This window comes from Brachyistius frenatus, unplaced genomic scaffold (genome assembly GCF_029030835.1).
Source record: "Brachyistius frenatus isolate BFR_SWC_R1_liver_20210118 unplaced genomic scaffold, ASM2903083v1 Contig_4, whole genome shotgun sequence".
NCBI lineage: Eukaryota > Metazoa > Chordata > Actinopteri > Embiotocidae > Brachyistius > Brachyistius frenatus.
This window is the reverse complement of record NW_027210603.1, coordinates 4,819,396-4,834,896: the sequence shown is the minus strand read 5'-3', so window position 1 is coordinate 4,834,896 and position 15,501 is coordinate 4,819,396. Positions and strand designations below refer to the sequence as shown.

The 15,501-nt window shown below is 40.2% G+C and overlaps 1 protein-coding gene across 2 annotated transcripts; it reads right to left on the bottom strand.

The window, feature by feature from the left end:
- Window positions 1-10,799: 10,799 nt before the first annotated feature.
- LOC138628692 (transmembrane protein 233-like) lies at window positions 10,800-13,815 on the bottom strand. Of its 2 annotated transcripts, none has more exons than XM_069711881.1 (4): window positions 13,593-13,815; window positions 13,292-13,482; window positions 12,600-12,734; window positions 10,800-12,066 (listed from the first exon to the last, which is right to left on the bottom strand). In XM_069711881.1, exons 2-4 carry the CDS (start codon window positions 13,475-13,477, stop codon window positions 12,055-12,057), a joined length of 333 nt encoding a protein of 110 aa, XP_069567982.1. In that variant the 5' UTR covers window positions 13,478-13,482; window positions 13,593-13,815; the 3' UTR covers window positions 10,800-12,054. The 2 variants fall into 2 exon arrangements, with proteins under 2 accessions (XP_069567982.1, XP_069567973.1); XM_069711872.1 differs by having other exon boundaries at window positions 13,598-13,815.
- Between the last annotated feature and the right edge of the window lie 1,686 nt (window positions 13,816-15,501).

The following is a 15,501-nucleotide window of genomic DNA, read 5'->3' as shown; positions in this document are numbered from 1 at the left end:
GTATTAGCTGGACAACACATTGGGGTTACAGTATAAAGTCTGACCTAGTCGAGAACAGAATCTCATTGGCTATACAAAGCCTCAATCATCGCCAACGTAGCTTGCAATTGGCCGCAGTTGTAAAACACAGAAGAGAGGAGGGCACTTTATCTCCACATGCACTCCGTTTGGCTTCTGTAGGCTAGAGACAGGATTTAGAAATGTCCTATTGGCTCATTGAGGTTTCAATCAAACGGTGTCGGACAAGTTACGTTTGTTTGATTCAGACGACGGCAGAGCTGGCTTTGTGCCAGGATATCTCATGTTTGAGGACAATCTGTGCAGGTTTATGAACTCACAGGTGTAATTCCAAACACACACGGCCAATCGTGTGTATTATGGATATATTTATGCTTTTTGGACTAAATACTTTGCTGGATTGGATTTACTGAACCTTTGCTGGTCAATGTGGGACTCTGAAGCTGTATTGGTGAGTTTCTTCAATACTATAATTGTTTGTTTAGTAGTGATCTGACAAAGCTGTTTACTGTACCTGCTGTTGTTATAGGATCTTAAAATGGTTTCTACCAGTCGAATCACGAGAGTCTTAGCTTTCCATAGACATCTTACATGAGTTTATACATTAACTTTGTTGACAGAAGGTGGGTGCTGGTAAAGCTCCGATGGCCCGCAGGCGGGTGGTTTCTTCTTTGCATTATCCTTTTGACCCGCGTTTGTGAATGCAGCGACATACTGTGTTAACAAAAAGTGGTTTTCTGAAGTGTTCCCCAGTTCATGCAAAATAAACAGCCATCCAATATTGTTTTTTGGTCTTCTCCCTTGAGTACAAAGATTTCTCCAGATTATCTAAATATTTTAATGATATTGCAGTAGAGGATGAATTCCCCGTGTTTTTTTGGTTGTTGTTTTTTTTTACAATTTTACGTTCATGAGCATTATTCTTAGATTTATGCACTATTTTGCAGTCTTTCACAGAGTGGTGAACTCCTCCCCATCTTCACTGCTGAGAGACCCTGCCTTTCTCGGATGTTCCTTTCATGACCAGTCATTACCAATTAACCTAATTTGTTAGAAGTTCCACCAGGAACTTTTGTTGCACCTGTTCCAACTTGTTTGAAACGTGTTGCTGGCATCAAATTTTAAATAAGCATATGTCTTACTCAGAACAATACAATTTCTCTGTTTCAGCAACTAAGTATGGGTTTGCATGATTTGCAAATCATCACATTCTGTTTTTAGTTACATTTTACAGTGTCCCAACTTTTTGGGGAAACAGTCTTGTAATCCGTCAGTATTCACAGGCGGCTGTCTTTTTTGCACATACAACTTTGCATGTTACACATAAGAAAAAGCTTTGATTTCAAAAGGTGCTGATTTGTTCCTTTACCACAGCTGTCAGCATGCGCTGTTTATGAAGCGATAAGCTCTTTGCTCTGATTAATTCTTGCCTCTAACACAACCACTTATAAAGGATTTCTATCAATCCCGTTAAGTTTTTGCACCATAGTGAACTATAAGTGTTCTACACATTAAAAGGATAACCGTACCAAGAACTGTGCACTTTCATTCTCCAAAATCAGACATTTGGTATTCATGTACTATTCCACTCTTCCACCCACGTATACTTGATACTCATCTTTCTTCATAATCCTTCAAATTAACATCTCTCATTTAGGCCGGGCGTATGCTAATGTGATGCACAATTCAGGGAACTACACTTCCATTATTTTCCCTTTTGGGAAATTAGCATATCAATAAATCGGATAAGCACTTAGTCATGTGAATGCAAAGAAATAAACTTACATTGCAGTGACTGAGGAGGTTTTTCCTGAAGAATGCTAATGGACCTGCATTATTTTCAAATCAGAAACATATCCAAACAACATCAGAGAAGCACTAGTTTATTTGTGAATGGATCTATTCATTTTATGTTTTTGAGACATATTTAGTAAAAACTAACAGCAGTCTTCTTCATACAATAAAGACATAAGCTTACATATTAAACACTGAAATACTTGCTATTTCATTTGTTTACTCTCAGCGTTAATGCCATAAAAAGGCAACATGTTGGTCATCTTAGTTCAGTCATGTCGAATGTAATGCACCACTTTTAGCGTTGTCATTGATCTTCTCATTTAAGCCAACGGTTTGTCCACATCTTTTCTTCGCATTAAGTGCTAAATAGCACGAGTGCATTCGCACACCCGCCAGAAAAACACCTCTATAAACCCGGTAAATCACAGAGATCTAACCCAAATTGAATTATTTACTTTAATCAGGTGAACCCAGAGTCTCTTCCCATCAGTCAAGCTTACACACCACTTTCACACACACCGGCTCCACCTAACTGTTGGTAAACCCTGGCAGCTTTAAGAAAAAAGACAAAAAGACCCAGACAGCAACATCTGCATGTAAGTGACAGCACCATCACACACAGACACACTCACCTGTTATCAATCAGCCTCATCTGTTAAACAGATCCCCCTGCCTCAGTCAGCTTCAACCCCCACAACTGTAAGAGGAGACCTCTGTATGTGACAGGTGGATCTGATCAGGGCTTTGGTGCAGCCTCAGGTGGAGACAAGCCCCTGTTCTTTCTTTTTTTTTACTGTTCAGTGAATAAGAAAGATGCTGCACATCTCCCCTGTGCATTAAGGCTTAACTGATTATGTCACATTTTACAAAGTGCACATTGCTTCCACTACTGTTGAAAAACATCATTTTAGTAACAACTTCACATCACTAAGATGTTAAGATTTTCTTTTTTTTTTCTTTTTTGATATAATACTCAGCTGTTACATGTCAAAACATAAGTTGCACACTTACCCGACAGACTTAGCCAACAGTTTGTTCTTTGAATAAATATCCCGGTGTAATCTTCCTCTGGCTTTTTCTCCTCACATGGATAACAGTTCGCTCTTCAGCTGTCTACCACGCTCTCTCTTCTTCTCTCATCTCTGCTTCTGTCTCCCCGTCTTCCTCTCCGTCTCCATCTGCTCCGCTGCACTGCTGCACTACACACATGACTGAAGACGAGGCAGGACTGCACACTGCCAGCGAGAGAGCTGTGTAATAGCAGAGATGCAGGGAGAGCGAGAGAGAGAGCGAGATAGGAGGGTCTGTGCTGGTGGATGTCAGCAGTGATATCAAGCGTAGGGGGAGAGGGGAACGCTTTGGATGTAATTACACGGCTCCTGCTGCAGACAGGAGGAGGGGGTGTGGACGTTGTTACGGAGAACAAGCAAAGCTGCCTGTCAGACGGAACGATGACTTCTGCCTCGCATCGCAGTGCAGAGTTTGGATAAACAAATCATTTTAGCTGCTCAAACAGAGGCTATTATGAGAAGAACCCAAATTAAGACTCGATGGAAGAGATGGTATTTGTTACTAATGGCATACGGCACAAAACAAGTTTATACAACTTCCACAATCAGAACTTTTCCTCTTCCTGCTATTGTTTTTGTTCTGTCTTTTGTGCTGCTTCCATTTTTCTCCAGCTTCACCCTGTCTCCTTGGATCCCACTAATGATGTACCCTCTCGAGTGTTGTGGCGCCCCGTGTTAGATATTTCTGAAACTCATGGGTAGCAGTGGTTTTTATCACATAACGGGAGATTTTTAAATGGTGCATTGGTATTGTTGCAAGCTCTCAGATAGGAAAACTAGGATGTGTGTGCTTAAATTTTCAAGTCAGGGCATAAGGCCCTACTCTTAAGCTTCTTAGATCAATACTATAATCTAAGTCTGCTGCAGAGTCATCACTGTGGTCCAACTTCCAGCGAGTAATACGATCACATGAACTGCTGTAGCACAGAAGACTGAAAGGCATCTGACAAAGCAAAGAGGGGAAACAATTAGTGTTGCAGCATTTGTGAAGTGTGTAGTTCGTAAACCCTCTCAGAACTGATACACGGAGAGACTGTGGTCCCGGCACTAAATTTAGTCAAAGTAATCTTTGTTGCGGGATTTTGTTCTTGTTGAAGTTGTTCCAAGTTTGAAGTTACCAGTGTCAATAAAAAGTATGTTACAGATATAATCCAAGTGTGATAGATTTATTCTAGATTTAAACCAAAGCCCTGTGCTGTCTGAGAAGATATGAGGATTAGGGATGTTACAGGTGCAGGTGAAACAGGCAAAAACCTCATTTTACTGTTTACTCTTCACTGTGGTAAGTTACAGAACAGGGTGGTGTTTGGCTGACAGAAACAATAAATATATTGAGGAGTAACCAGTCAACTACAGATCATAAGCCTGAACAAATTATAATCGGATGAAAGGCTGATGTAAATAGAACTTTGATTTAATTTGTTTTGAAGCTATCAGACTGTTCAGTGTGCTATAAACATTCAGCCAGAGAGACTCGTTCCTAATTCACACATCAGTTATGATCTTGCTTTTCTTCTTTTAAACATCAAAAAATATTGTCCCTGAGCTTTGAAATTTCTTTTGTCAGTGTTTCTGATTGTTGGTAATAAGAAGAACAGAGAATAGCAATGTTCTCTGCTACCAATGTTATTTAACCTGTTCAGTGGAGACGAGGTTACATAATGTTCTCTCTTTCTCTCTGTGCTTAACTGAGGCTTCTCCACATCTTTTTTTTCTGTGCAGTTGCTAAATAAATAAATAGTTTCTTAAACATATTTTAAAATGGTCAGTCATGATAAGGCACTAAATTTGATGTGCATATATTTAGTACTTTATTTTGAAATGTACTGTCCTTTTCTTTCTTATGATATGTTCCATGTGTGCACTGTATACATTACTTCTTCATCTTTAGTGACATCTTAACTCAAATCTTATTTTCAGTCTTACTCCATTATGTAACCACGCTGCTACTAGCGTGGTTGTTTCTACAATGCTGTGTTTGTAATCTCTTTGAACACAAACTACATCACTATCATGCAAATACCAGGAGCTGCTGGAAACAAATAATCCAGCTGAAACACACCAACGCACGTAAAGTTAATAAGCATAATTTATTTAAAAATAAAGAAAAAAACAGCTGCAGGACGTGTGATTCACACAAACAAAAGCATCACAAATCAATCAAACTTTTCACAGCGGATGCACTTTTGAATTCAATAAAGTAGATGTCAAACTGTAATTAGCTTCAGTGCAAAGTATAATAGATAAGCAGGGATACATGACAGTTGAGCATGCTCAGTCCAGCTCACATGTACACAGCTAAATACCAGTGAGATAAAAAACAACCATTTCTTATGACACGATCAAATAGTTTAATCATATCTTTAAAAGCTAACACTTTGAACAGTGGCAGTTTATTTTTATTGGTTCGCTGACAGGTGTTTGTAGTTTGCTCATTTGCTTCATAAATTTAATTTATTGTGTCTATGTAAAAAATATTCAGGAGTCATTTTACTGAACACACAGTTGATCCGTTAATTATGATCAAAACTGATAAAAAAAAATATATATTTTTTTTTTTTAAAGTGCCAGAACTCCAGTACGCTACATACAGTCGGGTCTAAAGTCAGACCACGACTGAAGAAACTTCTATTTGTATACTTCTTTTTCCATTTGTCTAATTTAATACACAATTTTGGATTACAAATGATTACATATATCAGCTCAACGATGTGATCGAAAGGTAAAATCTCTGAAAAATGACTATGAATTTTAGACCTTTTAGATCTTTTTGCTACTCAAGCTGCATGAACTCAACAAGTTTGTTCAAACTCAATGACCCTTGTTCTACCAGCATGATGTGATGATTTCAAAAGCTGTGTTCAGACTTCAGGCTAATTGGATTTTTTTCTCAAATCAGATCTTTCGGATAGATTACTGTACCATACTGTTACTTGCGAACAGTGAACAGATCTGATTTGGTTAGTCGAGACTGATCCAGACATCACCAGCCCATCTGCATGGGTTGCTGTGGTAACGAATGACGCGCAGCTATGCTGGTGACACGGCTTTCACAGAAGCTGCCGGCACGGAAGTGGCAGCAGACAGTTTATTTTGGCTTCTGTCCGTGGACCATTGATCGTTGTCCTCTGCAGCGCGAAAATCTACACTTTGTGAAAGCGCTCTGCCAGCGCTCTCTGAAAATGACACCGTGAGTCACGTTGCGAATGACACCAGGAAGCGTCCGGACTTGAGAGGCATTGGCAGAAATCCAATTGGAATCGCATTTTAAACCACCTTCAAATGTGGTTTGGATCCAGATTGGAAAAATCCCATTTCATGTGTTTTTTGTTTTTTTTGCTGTTCAGACTTTCAAAAATCAATCCAGATACAATCTGGACATGACAAAAACCGGATTTGGACTGGCAGTCTGAGTGTAAAGCTTCGACGTGTTTAGGCTCATTATCCTGCTGCAGTATGAATCCTTCTCCAGTTCCCACTGAGGGTGGAGCATGTCTCTGAGGAACAGAGGGCTACTTCTCCTCCGTTGAGAGCCAATTCAGTGCAGGTGTCCAACTGGAGAGTCGCAAAACAGTTCATCCTCGTTGTTCAGTTTCAACCTGTTCTCATTGTTTAGTCGTCTTTCTGTGTTTTCCTCATCATTCGGTTATGTCTCTCTGTCCTTTAATGTTTTTATGTTCATTTCCTGTTTTATTTTGGTAACTCACCTTGTGTCTTGTTTCTGGCATAGTTACTTCCTGCCCTCGTTTGTGATTGTCTTCCCGCCCTGGTTGTTTCCACCTGTGTCTAATTATGTCGCTGCCCTCCTGTGGATAAAGTCCACTCGCTCCCTTCCACCTCGGTTTCATCCTCAGATCCTCGTTGTTGAGTCACCGTCGTGTCCAAGCCTGTCAAGCCTGTCGTCTTCTCATGTTCAGTAAGTTTTTGGTGTTTTGACCTCATGTTTGCCTTGTGGACTGTTTTTGACTTTCACTCCGGTACCTCTGCGTGTTTTCTTGACTACCTGCTTCTGGACCGTATTGGCTGAGCATTTGAATTGTTCCTTTCTTTGATTTATGAGTTTTTGTTTCTGGTTGTACATTTGAGTCCTAACCCCTGAAAACATTTGCTTTGGGTTTGATCCGCTGTGGTTTCACCCTCTCCTCTGTTTATCTCCTTACATCCACCCTTCTGTTTCTGCAGCTCATGTCTAACTTGGATTCTTCAGTAATTGACTTTTTTTCCCCATCATCAGCTGTGAAATGCTGCAAGTGCTTTCTTTCACTTTTGTTGTTTTGCGTTCTATATTTAGCAAATTCTGTATCTGTGACGAAGTTGCTTTTCTCTCCGTGAACGAAGCTCGACGCATTGATCACCTGATGCTTGTACGATCACCTTTGGTCAACTTGATTGTGCTTTGATTTATGTGAACAAGCCTCCAGACGTGTAGTTGAAATTTTAAATGCTGTGTCAATGCAAGAGATACAACTCAAGGAAATCTCACCTTTTGTTTAAAGTAGTTAAAAAGCGGAGCCACGCTTTTGCTTCAGTTTGAGTTCGGATCTAATTGTGCAGAATCTGAAATATTTCTTTTTCATTTTACATCTCAGAAAGTCTCGTGTTTTATGACAGCTTTTCGTTGTGAACTCAGACTTTCGGAGCCCTACGTGGGCCCTACGTGAGCCCTACATTCCTACGTGGTAAATGGCAGCAACCTGTTATCAAAGTACAAACCTGTGCATGACCCAGTTTTTGACCACATTTACAAAATAAAGTGAAAATAAAATATGCCAAAAATATAAATATATATAGATGATCAAAATCGAGGATAAAACTTTTGATTCCGTGTGACTCGAAAAAAATTTACAGCACCATTTCATAAGCACAACCACACCAACACGTATGGGGTTCTTTTACAAAACACGATAATCATCTCTCGACAACCATCCTGCTAAACATCGATTAGCGTCTGTAATAATTAGTACTCGGCATTGTTAAAGATACGGATATATGACTGTTGAGCTACAACAACACTCTAGAGATACCTCAGTTGTTTGATCTATCATAATATAAAATGATTGGTTATATCATCGTTAACCTCAACAACTAAGGGAACTGAGTCACTTGCAGTGGGGAAAAGTAAATTATCATCCAACGCTGCAGCTCCACTCAGCTCTGCGGAGTATTTTTGCATCTTTCAGGCCCACAACTTTACTGTTTGGGTTTCCTCTCAAAGCTGTCAGCATCATCATATCCAGACACAGACAGTGATATAAATAGTAAAATCCAAAGTACTCTGCCTGTCTGCATCAAACCGCTTGCAGACAATCTTAGTGACTACCTGGTGAACACAGTGGAGCATTTCACTGCTAAAGAAATCAATTAAAAATAGACCAAAAACTGATCTTAAAGAAGAGTGAATGATGGGCTACAGCAGTTTGCCAAAAAAACATGACAAAATTACACTGACGTTGCACCATAACTGCTGAATGCGTAAACTGATCAAATTGCGATAGCGTTCAATTCAGTAACCAAGTTGAACATACTCTCTTCTGCCTCGTATCACTCTGATTAGCCCCTCCCACCAAATGACGCAATAAGCATGCACGCTCTCTTTGCTGGGCTTGAAGTGCAACGAATAGCTTATTAAATGTTTTAACAAACTACCACGCTAACATCCGTTCTATTCGGCTGGTTATGTGTGACTCGGGAGTTAAAACAAAAACAACAACATTGAAATTGAATGTGCAGCTGAGCCTAATGAAAAGAAGGCAGGACCAAAGCAGTAGAAACCAGAAGAGCCTTGTTTGTAGAACTTCTGTGATTGGCTAGTTACAATTAACCAATCAGACTGGCTACAGGCTAACTCTGATTGGTTAATTGATTCAGGCTGCATCCAGTTAGAAACAAAGCGACGGGCATGCTCACAGACTCATTTTTATTTATGGAAACCTTCAATTAAATATTGTTAGTGACATGCAATTGTCAAAATTAGTTATTACAATCAAAATTGTCATGTGAAAGTATTGCCTACTCGGCTTTAAGGTGATAATATGTCAGAGTTCAATCTGTAGTTTGTTTCATTGCCTCGAAGAAGATAAAAACGAGAATTAATGAAGCTGTAGTAAAAAATGTTATACTACATTTAATGCAGCTTTAATTAAAGACTTAAATGTTATATATTTGAAAAATAAACTTTGGTATTATAAATATTTTATTTCCAGTATAAAAACTGTGAATCTTTAGGGGCTTTTACTTTCTTGGATATCAGGTACCTAAATGCACGTTTCTCTTTCTCTACTTGCTCTTTACGATTCTCACAGGTCTCCTTTTCCATTTATTCCAACTGGATCAAACTGCTGCTCGATATGAGGAATGCGTCATGGGATATGTACACATGGAGGCTCTAGCTGCTGCTAATGGAAGCAACTTGTTCGAGTGGTCTATTTATGAGCACTTCATATGAGTCATGGTGCTCCAGCTCTCCAAATTTATTGGCTTATAGTGCAGCTAGCAACACAACAGCACAGCTTCAGCGGAGTTTTTGCTGTGAATGCAAACAGGAAACCAGTTTGATTCACTGTTGTTGTACAGGAGAGTAAAAGCAGCGGTCTCACGAAGACGGGAGTCAGAATCTCTTTTTGATGTAGCAAGAAAAACTGAATGGAAACTGCTTTAGTTGAATTTGTTTGTGTGAAATTTTCTTGGTTGCTCGGTACCTTAATCAGTTTCCTGTCACAAAGTCTAACGTGATCCCTTGATAATCTTACCAAGTGCTTTCAAGTCGCCTAATCCCAGCGCTCATTTCATTTTTCATCTCGTCCTCTGGAGTTTTTGCTTTGGTGTGACATCAAAGAGGTGCCACTACAATCACGCTGCATTTCTCTTTCAAGTAATGGGAGATAATAGTACAAGATTACTGCCCAAACTGATTTGTCTAAGAGCCTTCGAAAAACTGCAGGAACCTGGCAGCAGGCTTATAACATCAGAGGAACAGCTTTCAATTACACCTGCATACGGGAGAAAAGAAAAGGTACACACTTCTTATCAAATGTACAGGCACAAACAGCACATCTTTGTTTTGTGTGTAGCATGTATGTGTCATTTGTGTGTCCTCAGAGTCTGTAGAGCTCATTGTTACCTGGAGAGCTGTGAAATATATGAAAAACAGCCTGAAAAGGTTGTTTTTCAATAGCAGCGGTCAGAAAACTGAAATGAGTCGTGAGATGAAACTGAAATGGACAAACAAATCGATGCCCCCCCGCTTGAACCCGTTTGACTCATCACTTTATTTCTTCCCACCTTGTAGGTCACATTTTTTATGTTTTCGGTCACCTCGTAACAGGGTCAGTTTTGTTTGACCATGTGACGAACTAGCCAGTCCGCAACACGGAGGGGAAACCTGCTATATTTAGTTTGGGATATACGATGACATATCAAACTACAAGGAAATGTCCCAGCGAGGCAGGTTGTAATTCAAGACTCGAGATTTCTATGTGAACTATTTCAAACAGGCACCAGTCTGTTTCTGTAAATGACCCTAATTGTAGGAATTCTCTCAACATAGTGCATTACATCTTTATTTCAAACACAATTTAAAGGGTGTGTGAGGGTCTAATAAGCGACAGGTGTAGAGATCTTAGTCACGTGTAATATGATCTTTTGGTTTAAGTTTTTACATTAAAGCTTTGATGCTTAATTTGACAGTCTGGAGCCGTGCCGTGGCACGTCAATCCACACAGGAAACAGGGTTGCACAAGTCAAGTAACATGACTGCAGGAATAGTTCTGTCATTAACAAGATGCGTTTAATCAAACAAGTGCCAGGGAAGTGCTGAAACAGATTTTAACATGTTCTTAATGGGGCAGTTTAATTCTGGGACTCGCAGGAGACAGATTTGGTAAACAAAGTAAAAAAAATTAAAGCAACAAAGACCAAAGCATTTGGACTTTTAATCCCAAACTCCAAAAACGCTATATTTCCCATCATGCAGCGAAGTAGAATCCCTTCTTACATTCATTACACCCTTTCTGCCAGCCGGCATCTTTCTAACATGAGCAAGTTTGTAACACAGGTTTTCTGTCTCATACCAAAGAGGAAAAATCCAAGACACTTGTTTGAAGTAGCTTTTCACATATTTCTATCACAGCGACCACTGCAGTCACATTTAAGGGATGGAACAACATGTTTTAGGTGGAGAGGGGCCACAAAGTCACTGAAATGACTTCATCTAACCAAAGTCTGACTTAAAATTCACATTAGCCACCATAAACTATGCAGGTCATGAGACAAAGGCAGCAAAACAGCAAAACCCATGACTGTATTGAATTGAACAATTTAATCTGTAAAATGAAAAATTAGTTTTTTCTCCGCATAAACTTTACTTAGTCTCACTTTAAAAACGTTCCCTTCTGAGGCACAAATTACATTAAACTGTAGTCTCCCTGTTTTCACATACAGAGTGGTATTCTTTGTGACTTGTAAACAGGAATCAAAGAAAGGTTTATTTATACAGTAGTTTTTAGACACAAGCTCAATGTACAGCAGGGATTTTTTTTTTTAAATAATGCATTTCAGTTCCTTAATAAGAATTAAAGACCATTAAAACTAAACCTCTAAAAAATTCACAAGCTATTGTCACCACTGACAGACTCACTATGATACAAATGTAGCACAAATTATCAAAGTCAGCACTAAATGTTTATTAAAGCTCTATAACATCAGTGGATTAGCAAATATTAAAGTTGTCATTGATTTTTATTTTGAAATATCATTCATCAAGGATGCTGTGAACAGAATTTGTTAAGTTATGCATAAAGTAGTTATTCTGATCATAGTTTATTGTTTTCATTCTAGTTCCATCAATACTTGGAGTTAAAAACAGTGAAATTACGTCTCACAGCGTTCAAGTCTTAACAAAAACCCTTATAGAAAGCTGCCACTTCAATTTAAAGCATCAGTGATACGAAGTACTAAAATGTATGCAATCAGTAGATTTTATAGTCATTAATTGTCTGTATAAAAAGGAACATATAAGAAAGTGCCGTACTGGTTAAAGTAAACGTGAGCCGAGTGCAGATCTTCTCATTGGCAGATGGTGTGAGCCAATCAGCTGAGCCCATCCAGACATCCAGAGGTTTCTGTTCAAGAGTCTTATGTCTCGTGTCCCCCCATCTACACTCCCACAGTGCTAAAAATCCATCTGCAACACAGAGTCATACGTTAAATCACATTAAAGACATATATTTTTGATACACGTAGTGGTTGATACCCACAGAGACAGATCTGCCATGCACAATTAAAATCACCATATCATAAATGGATTATACTCGCAGTCTCTTGCACGTCTGTGCTGCGTTTCATGTCATAGTTGCAGATCTGCCACTAAATATGTTGCCTGGCGTACATTATGAAAAAAATATCAGACATGTTTCCTCTCTTTATAATTATAAACATTCAACTGTGACGTTTGAAAATAATCTCCCTTATTGCAACAGAAAGCAATGTTTGTCTAATGTGCTCCTACCACTAATCAGAGGTCTCAGATTAACTTTGACAATGACATCGTGATTTTCAAAAGCACCACAAATTTAAGTAGCTGTGGGAGTACGTCAAATCCTTGTTACATATTACAATATACATTTTCTGTGAAATTCAATTTAGAGACATTCTATCCACGCAAAAGAAATCCCATTTGTAACCGTCATGGTCATACTGAGCAACCCCTGGACTCACTGCGGTAAAATGAACAATGCAGGTGATGGTGATGATGAGGAGGCCGATGATGATGGAGGCAACAGCAACATAGAGGGCGTTCCTGCCCAGTCGCCTGGACCCGTCGTAGTCGCCCTGCTCGTAACTTTTTCTAGACTGGGAATAAGAAATCACTCCGTCAGGACGTTTTAAGATTTTTACTTCAAAATTTTGGACACTGACAAACCTACTGAACCTGACTTTGACCAGAACCACAGATATTACAGCTCTGCTTTAAAAGTTTTGACAAGTTTTTGAAAGTGTAAGCGACATACGCAGCTTTTCAACCCATTTATTTCATGTTTATTATGCCTTCTTTAAGATTTTGATTAAACCGAATACAGTGTTACATTCTGTTTTTCTTTATATCCATCCAAATGCAACATGGAAATATAATTTAGATTTTCCAAAAGGGAAAATCCAGTATGTTTGTTTGATGGGTTAGAGCAGGTGTGAGTGTGACTGGGTTACATCTCGGTGTCCGACACATTAATGCTCAACACACCAGAATGCTCTGTAACTGGTGTGTTTAAAGCTCCTTAAACCAGAACATGTTTCTTTTCTCTCCAACTCATTATTTCCTTCATGTTAAACAACAGTTCATGCATACTGTAAGATGATATACATTCATGAGCTCTCATCAGTTTAGTCAGAGCTGCATAGTCCCTGCTTACCATGATAGAGAAGATCAGGGCCACAATGTTGATCGGGTACGCAGGACAAAAGCAAGTGAAAATAGTCAAACAAAGGTAGCTGCGGATTGGAGGTGGAGGTCCCTGCTCCTCTATGGAGCGCCGGTCCAAAAATGCACTCCCGCTTAGGGAGTTTTTAACTTGTGAATTTAGCACGTCAAGTGCCATTGAACCTGACAAGCAATGAAACACAGTCAGCGGGGTGAAAAACACCTAAATTAAAAATGGTGAAAAGCTGCAAATAATCTGGAAAGAATAACGCAGGACTTGAAAGGACAGAAACCTAACTGGAGGAGGTGAAGTCCAACTGGAGGAAGTGAAGTCCAACTGGAGGAGGTGAAGTCCAACTTTTAATGAGAAAATGTTTAAAACCAGAAGCTCAAGAGTCGGATAGATAAAGTCTGATGTTTGTCTGTTGAACCTAATCGTCTTTCAAAGCTGGAAAAAAAAAAAAAAGAAGGACGTTTGTTGGAAAAGAAGGGAGTAGGAGCGAGATAGGAGAGAGAGAGGAGAGGGAGAGGATCACTAACCCTGCTGGCCTCGATCCAGGACTCTGACCCGAGTAGGAGTGTGAGGGATCAGACTCCGTTTACCACTGCTGGCACCTCGCAGAACAACCGTCAGCAGTCGGTGCAATATAATGTGTATGAATGTTGTTAACACACCACAGGATATAGTATTCTGTACGTTCTGCTCTGCAACGACTCACCCTTCTTCTTTTTGGCTCAGTCGGTGTGTCCTCAGTGCGTCTTTGGATGTCTTGTCATTGGAGGATTTTACTTTGTAAACATCATCTCCTTCATGTAGCCTTTCACATCACAGCAGCACCTCGGGGAGAACTGCCTCTCACTCTCCTCTGGATATAATGCTCTGTGTGACCTTGCACTTTGGGTGTGAAAGATGTGTCAGTGTTCAGATCTGGGGAGGGGTGTCTGTTTTTTTTCTATACTTCACTTGTCACTAAAATCAGAGAGAATTCAATTGATTGAGATCAGGGATACATAAGGCTCCATCTGGTGGTACAGAGCCTTTCTGAAAAGCCTAACAGTTGTACTCCGACCGGCCCAAGTCCAAACAATGTCATTTAGTTTCATATTATTTTAGACAAGATAATGTAAAAATTAGTTTTTAATCATTTAAGTGTTTTGGAAATAAAATTAGCCTGTGCTTTGCCACAGGTGCCTGTTTTGGACTCGTCAATCGTTGATTTCAGAACGTGGAATAAGTGGAATTTACCGGATAAAATGTAATTTTGATAGATTTTTTTGAGTGCCCTGATTAATGCACTGCTCAAAAAAATAAAGGGAACACTTAAACAACATAATGTAACTCCAAGTCAATCACACTTCTGGGAAATCAACCTGTCCAGTGAGGAAGCAACACTGATTGTGAATCTATTTCACCTGCTGTTGTGCAGATGGAACAGACAACAGGTGGAAATGAGGCAATTATCAAGACAACCCTATAAAGGAACGGTTCTGCAGGTGGTGACCACAGACCATTTCTCTGTCCTCATCCTTTCTGGCTGATGTTTGGTCACTTTTGCATTTTGCCAGTGCTCTCACCACTAGAGGTAGCATGAGGTGTCTACAACCCTCAGAAGTTGCTCAGGTAGTGCAGCTCATCCAGGATGGCACATCAATGCACGCTGTGGCAAGAAGGTTTGCTGTGTCTGTCAGCACAGTGTCAAGAGCACGGAGGAGATACCAGGAGACAGGCCAGTACACCAGGAGATGTGGAGGGGGCCGTAGAAGGACAACAACCCAGCAGCAGGACCGCTATCTGCTCCTTTGTGCAAGGAGGAACAGGAGGAGCACTACCAGAGCCCTACAAAATGACCTCCAGCAGGCCACTAATGTGCATGTTTCTGCTCAAACTGTCAGAAACAGACTCCATGAGGGTGATATGAGGGCCCGACGTCCACAAGTGGGGCCTGTGCTTACAGCCCAACACCGTGCAGAGCGATTGGCATTTGCCAGAGAACACCAAGATTGGCAGCTTCTCCATCGGCGCCCTGTGCTCTTCACGGATGAGAGCAGGTTCACACTGAGCACATGTGACAGACGTGACAGAGTCTGGAGACGCCGTGGAGAACATTCTGCTGCCTGCAACATCCTCCAGCGTGACCGGTTTGGCGGTGGGTCAGTGATGGTCTGGGGAGGCATTTCTTTGGAGGGCCGCACAGCCCTCCA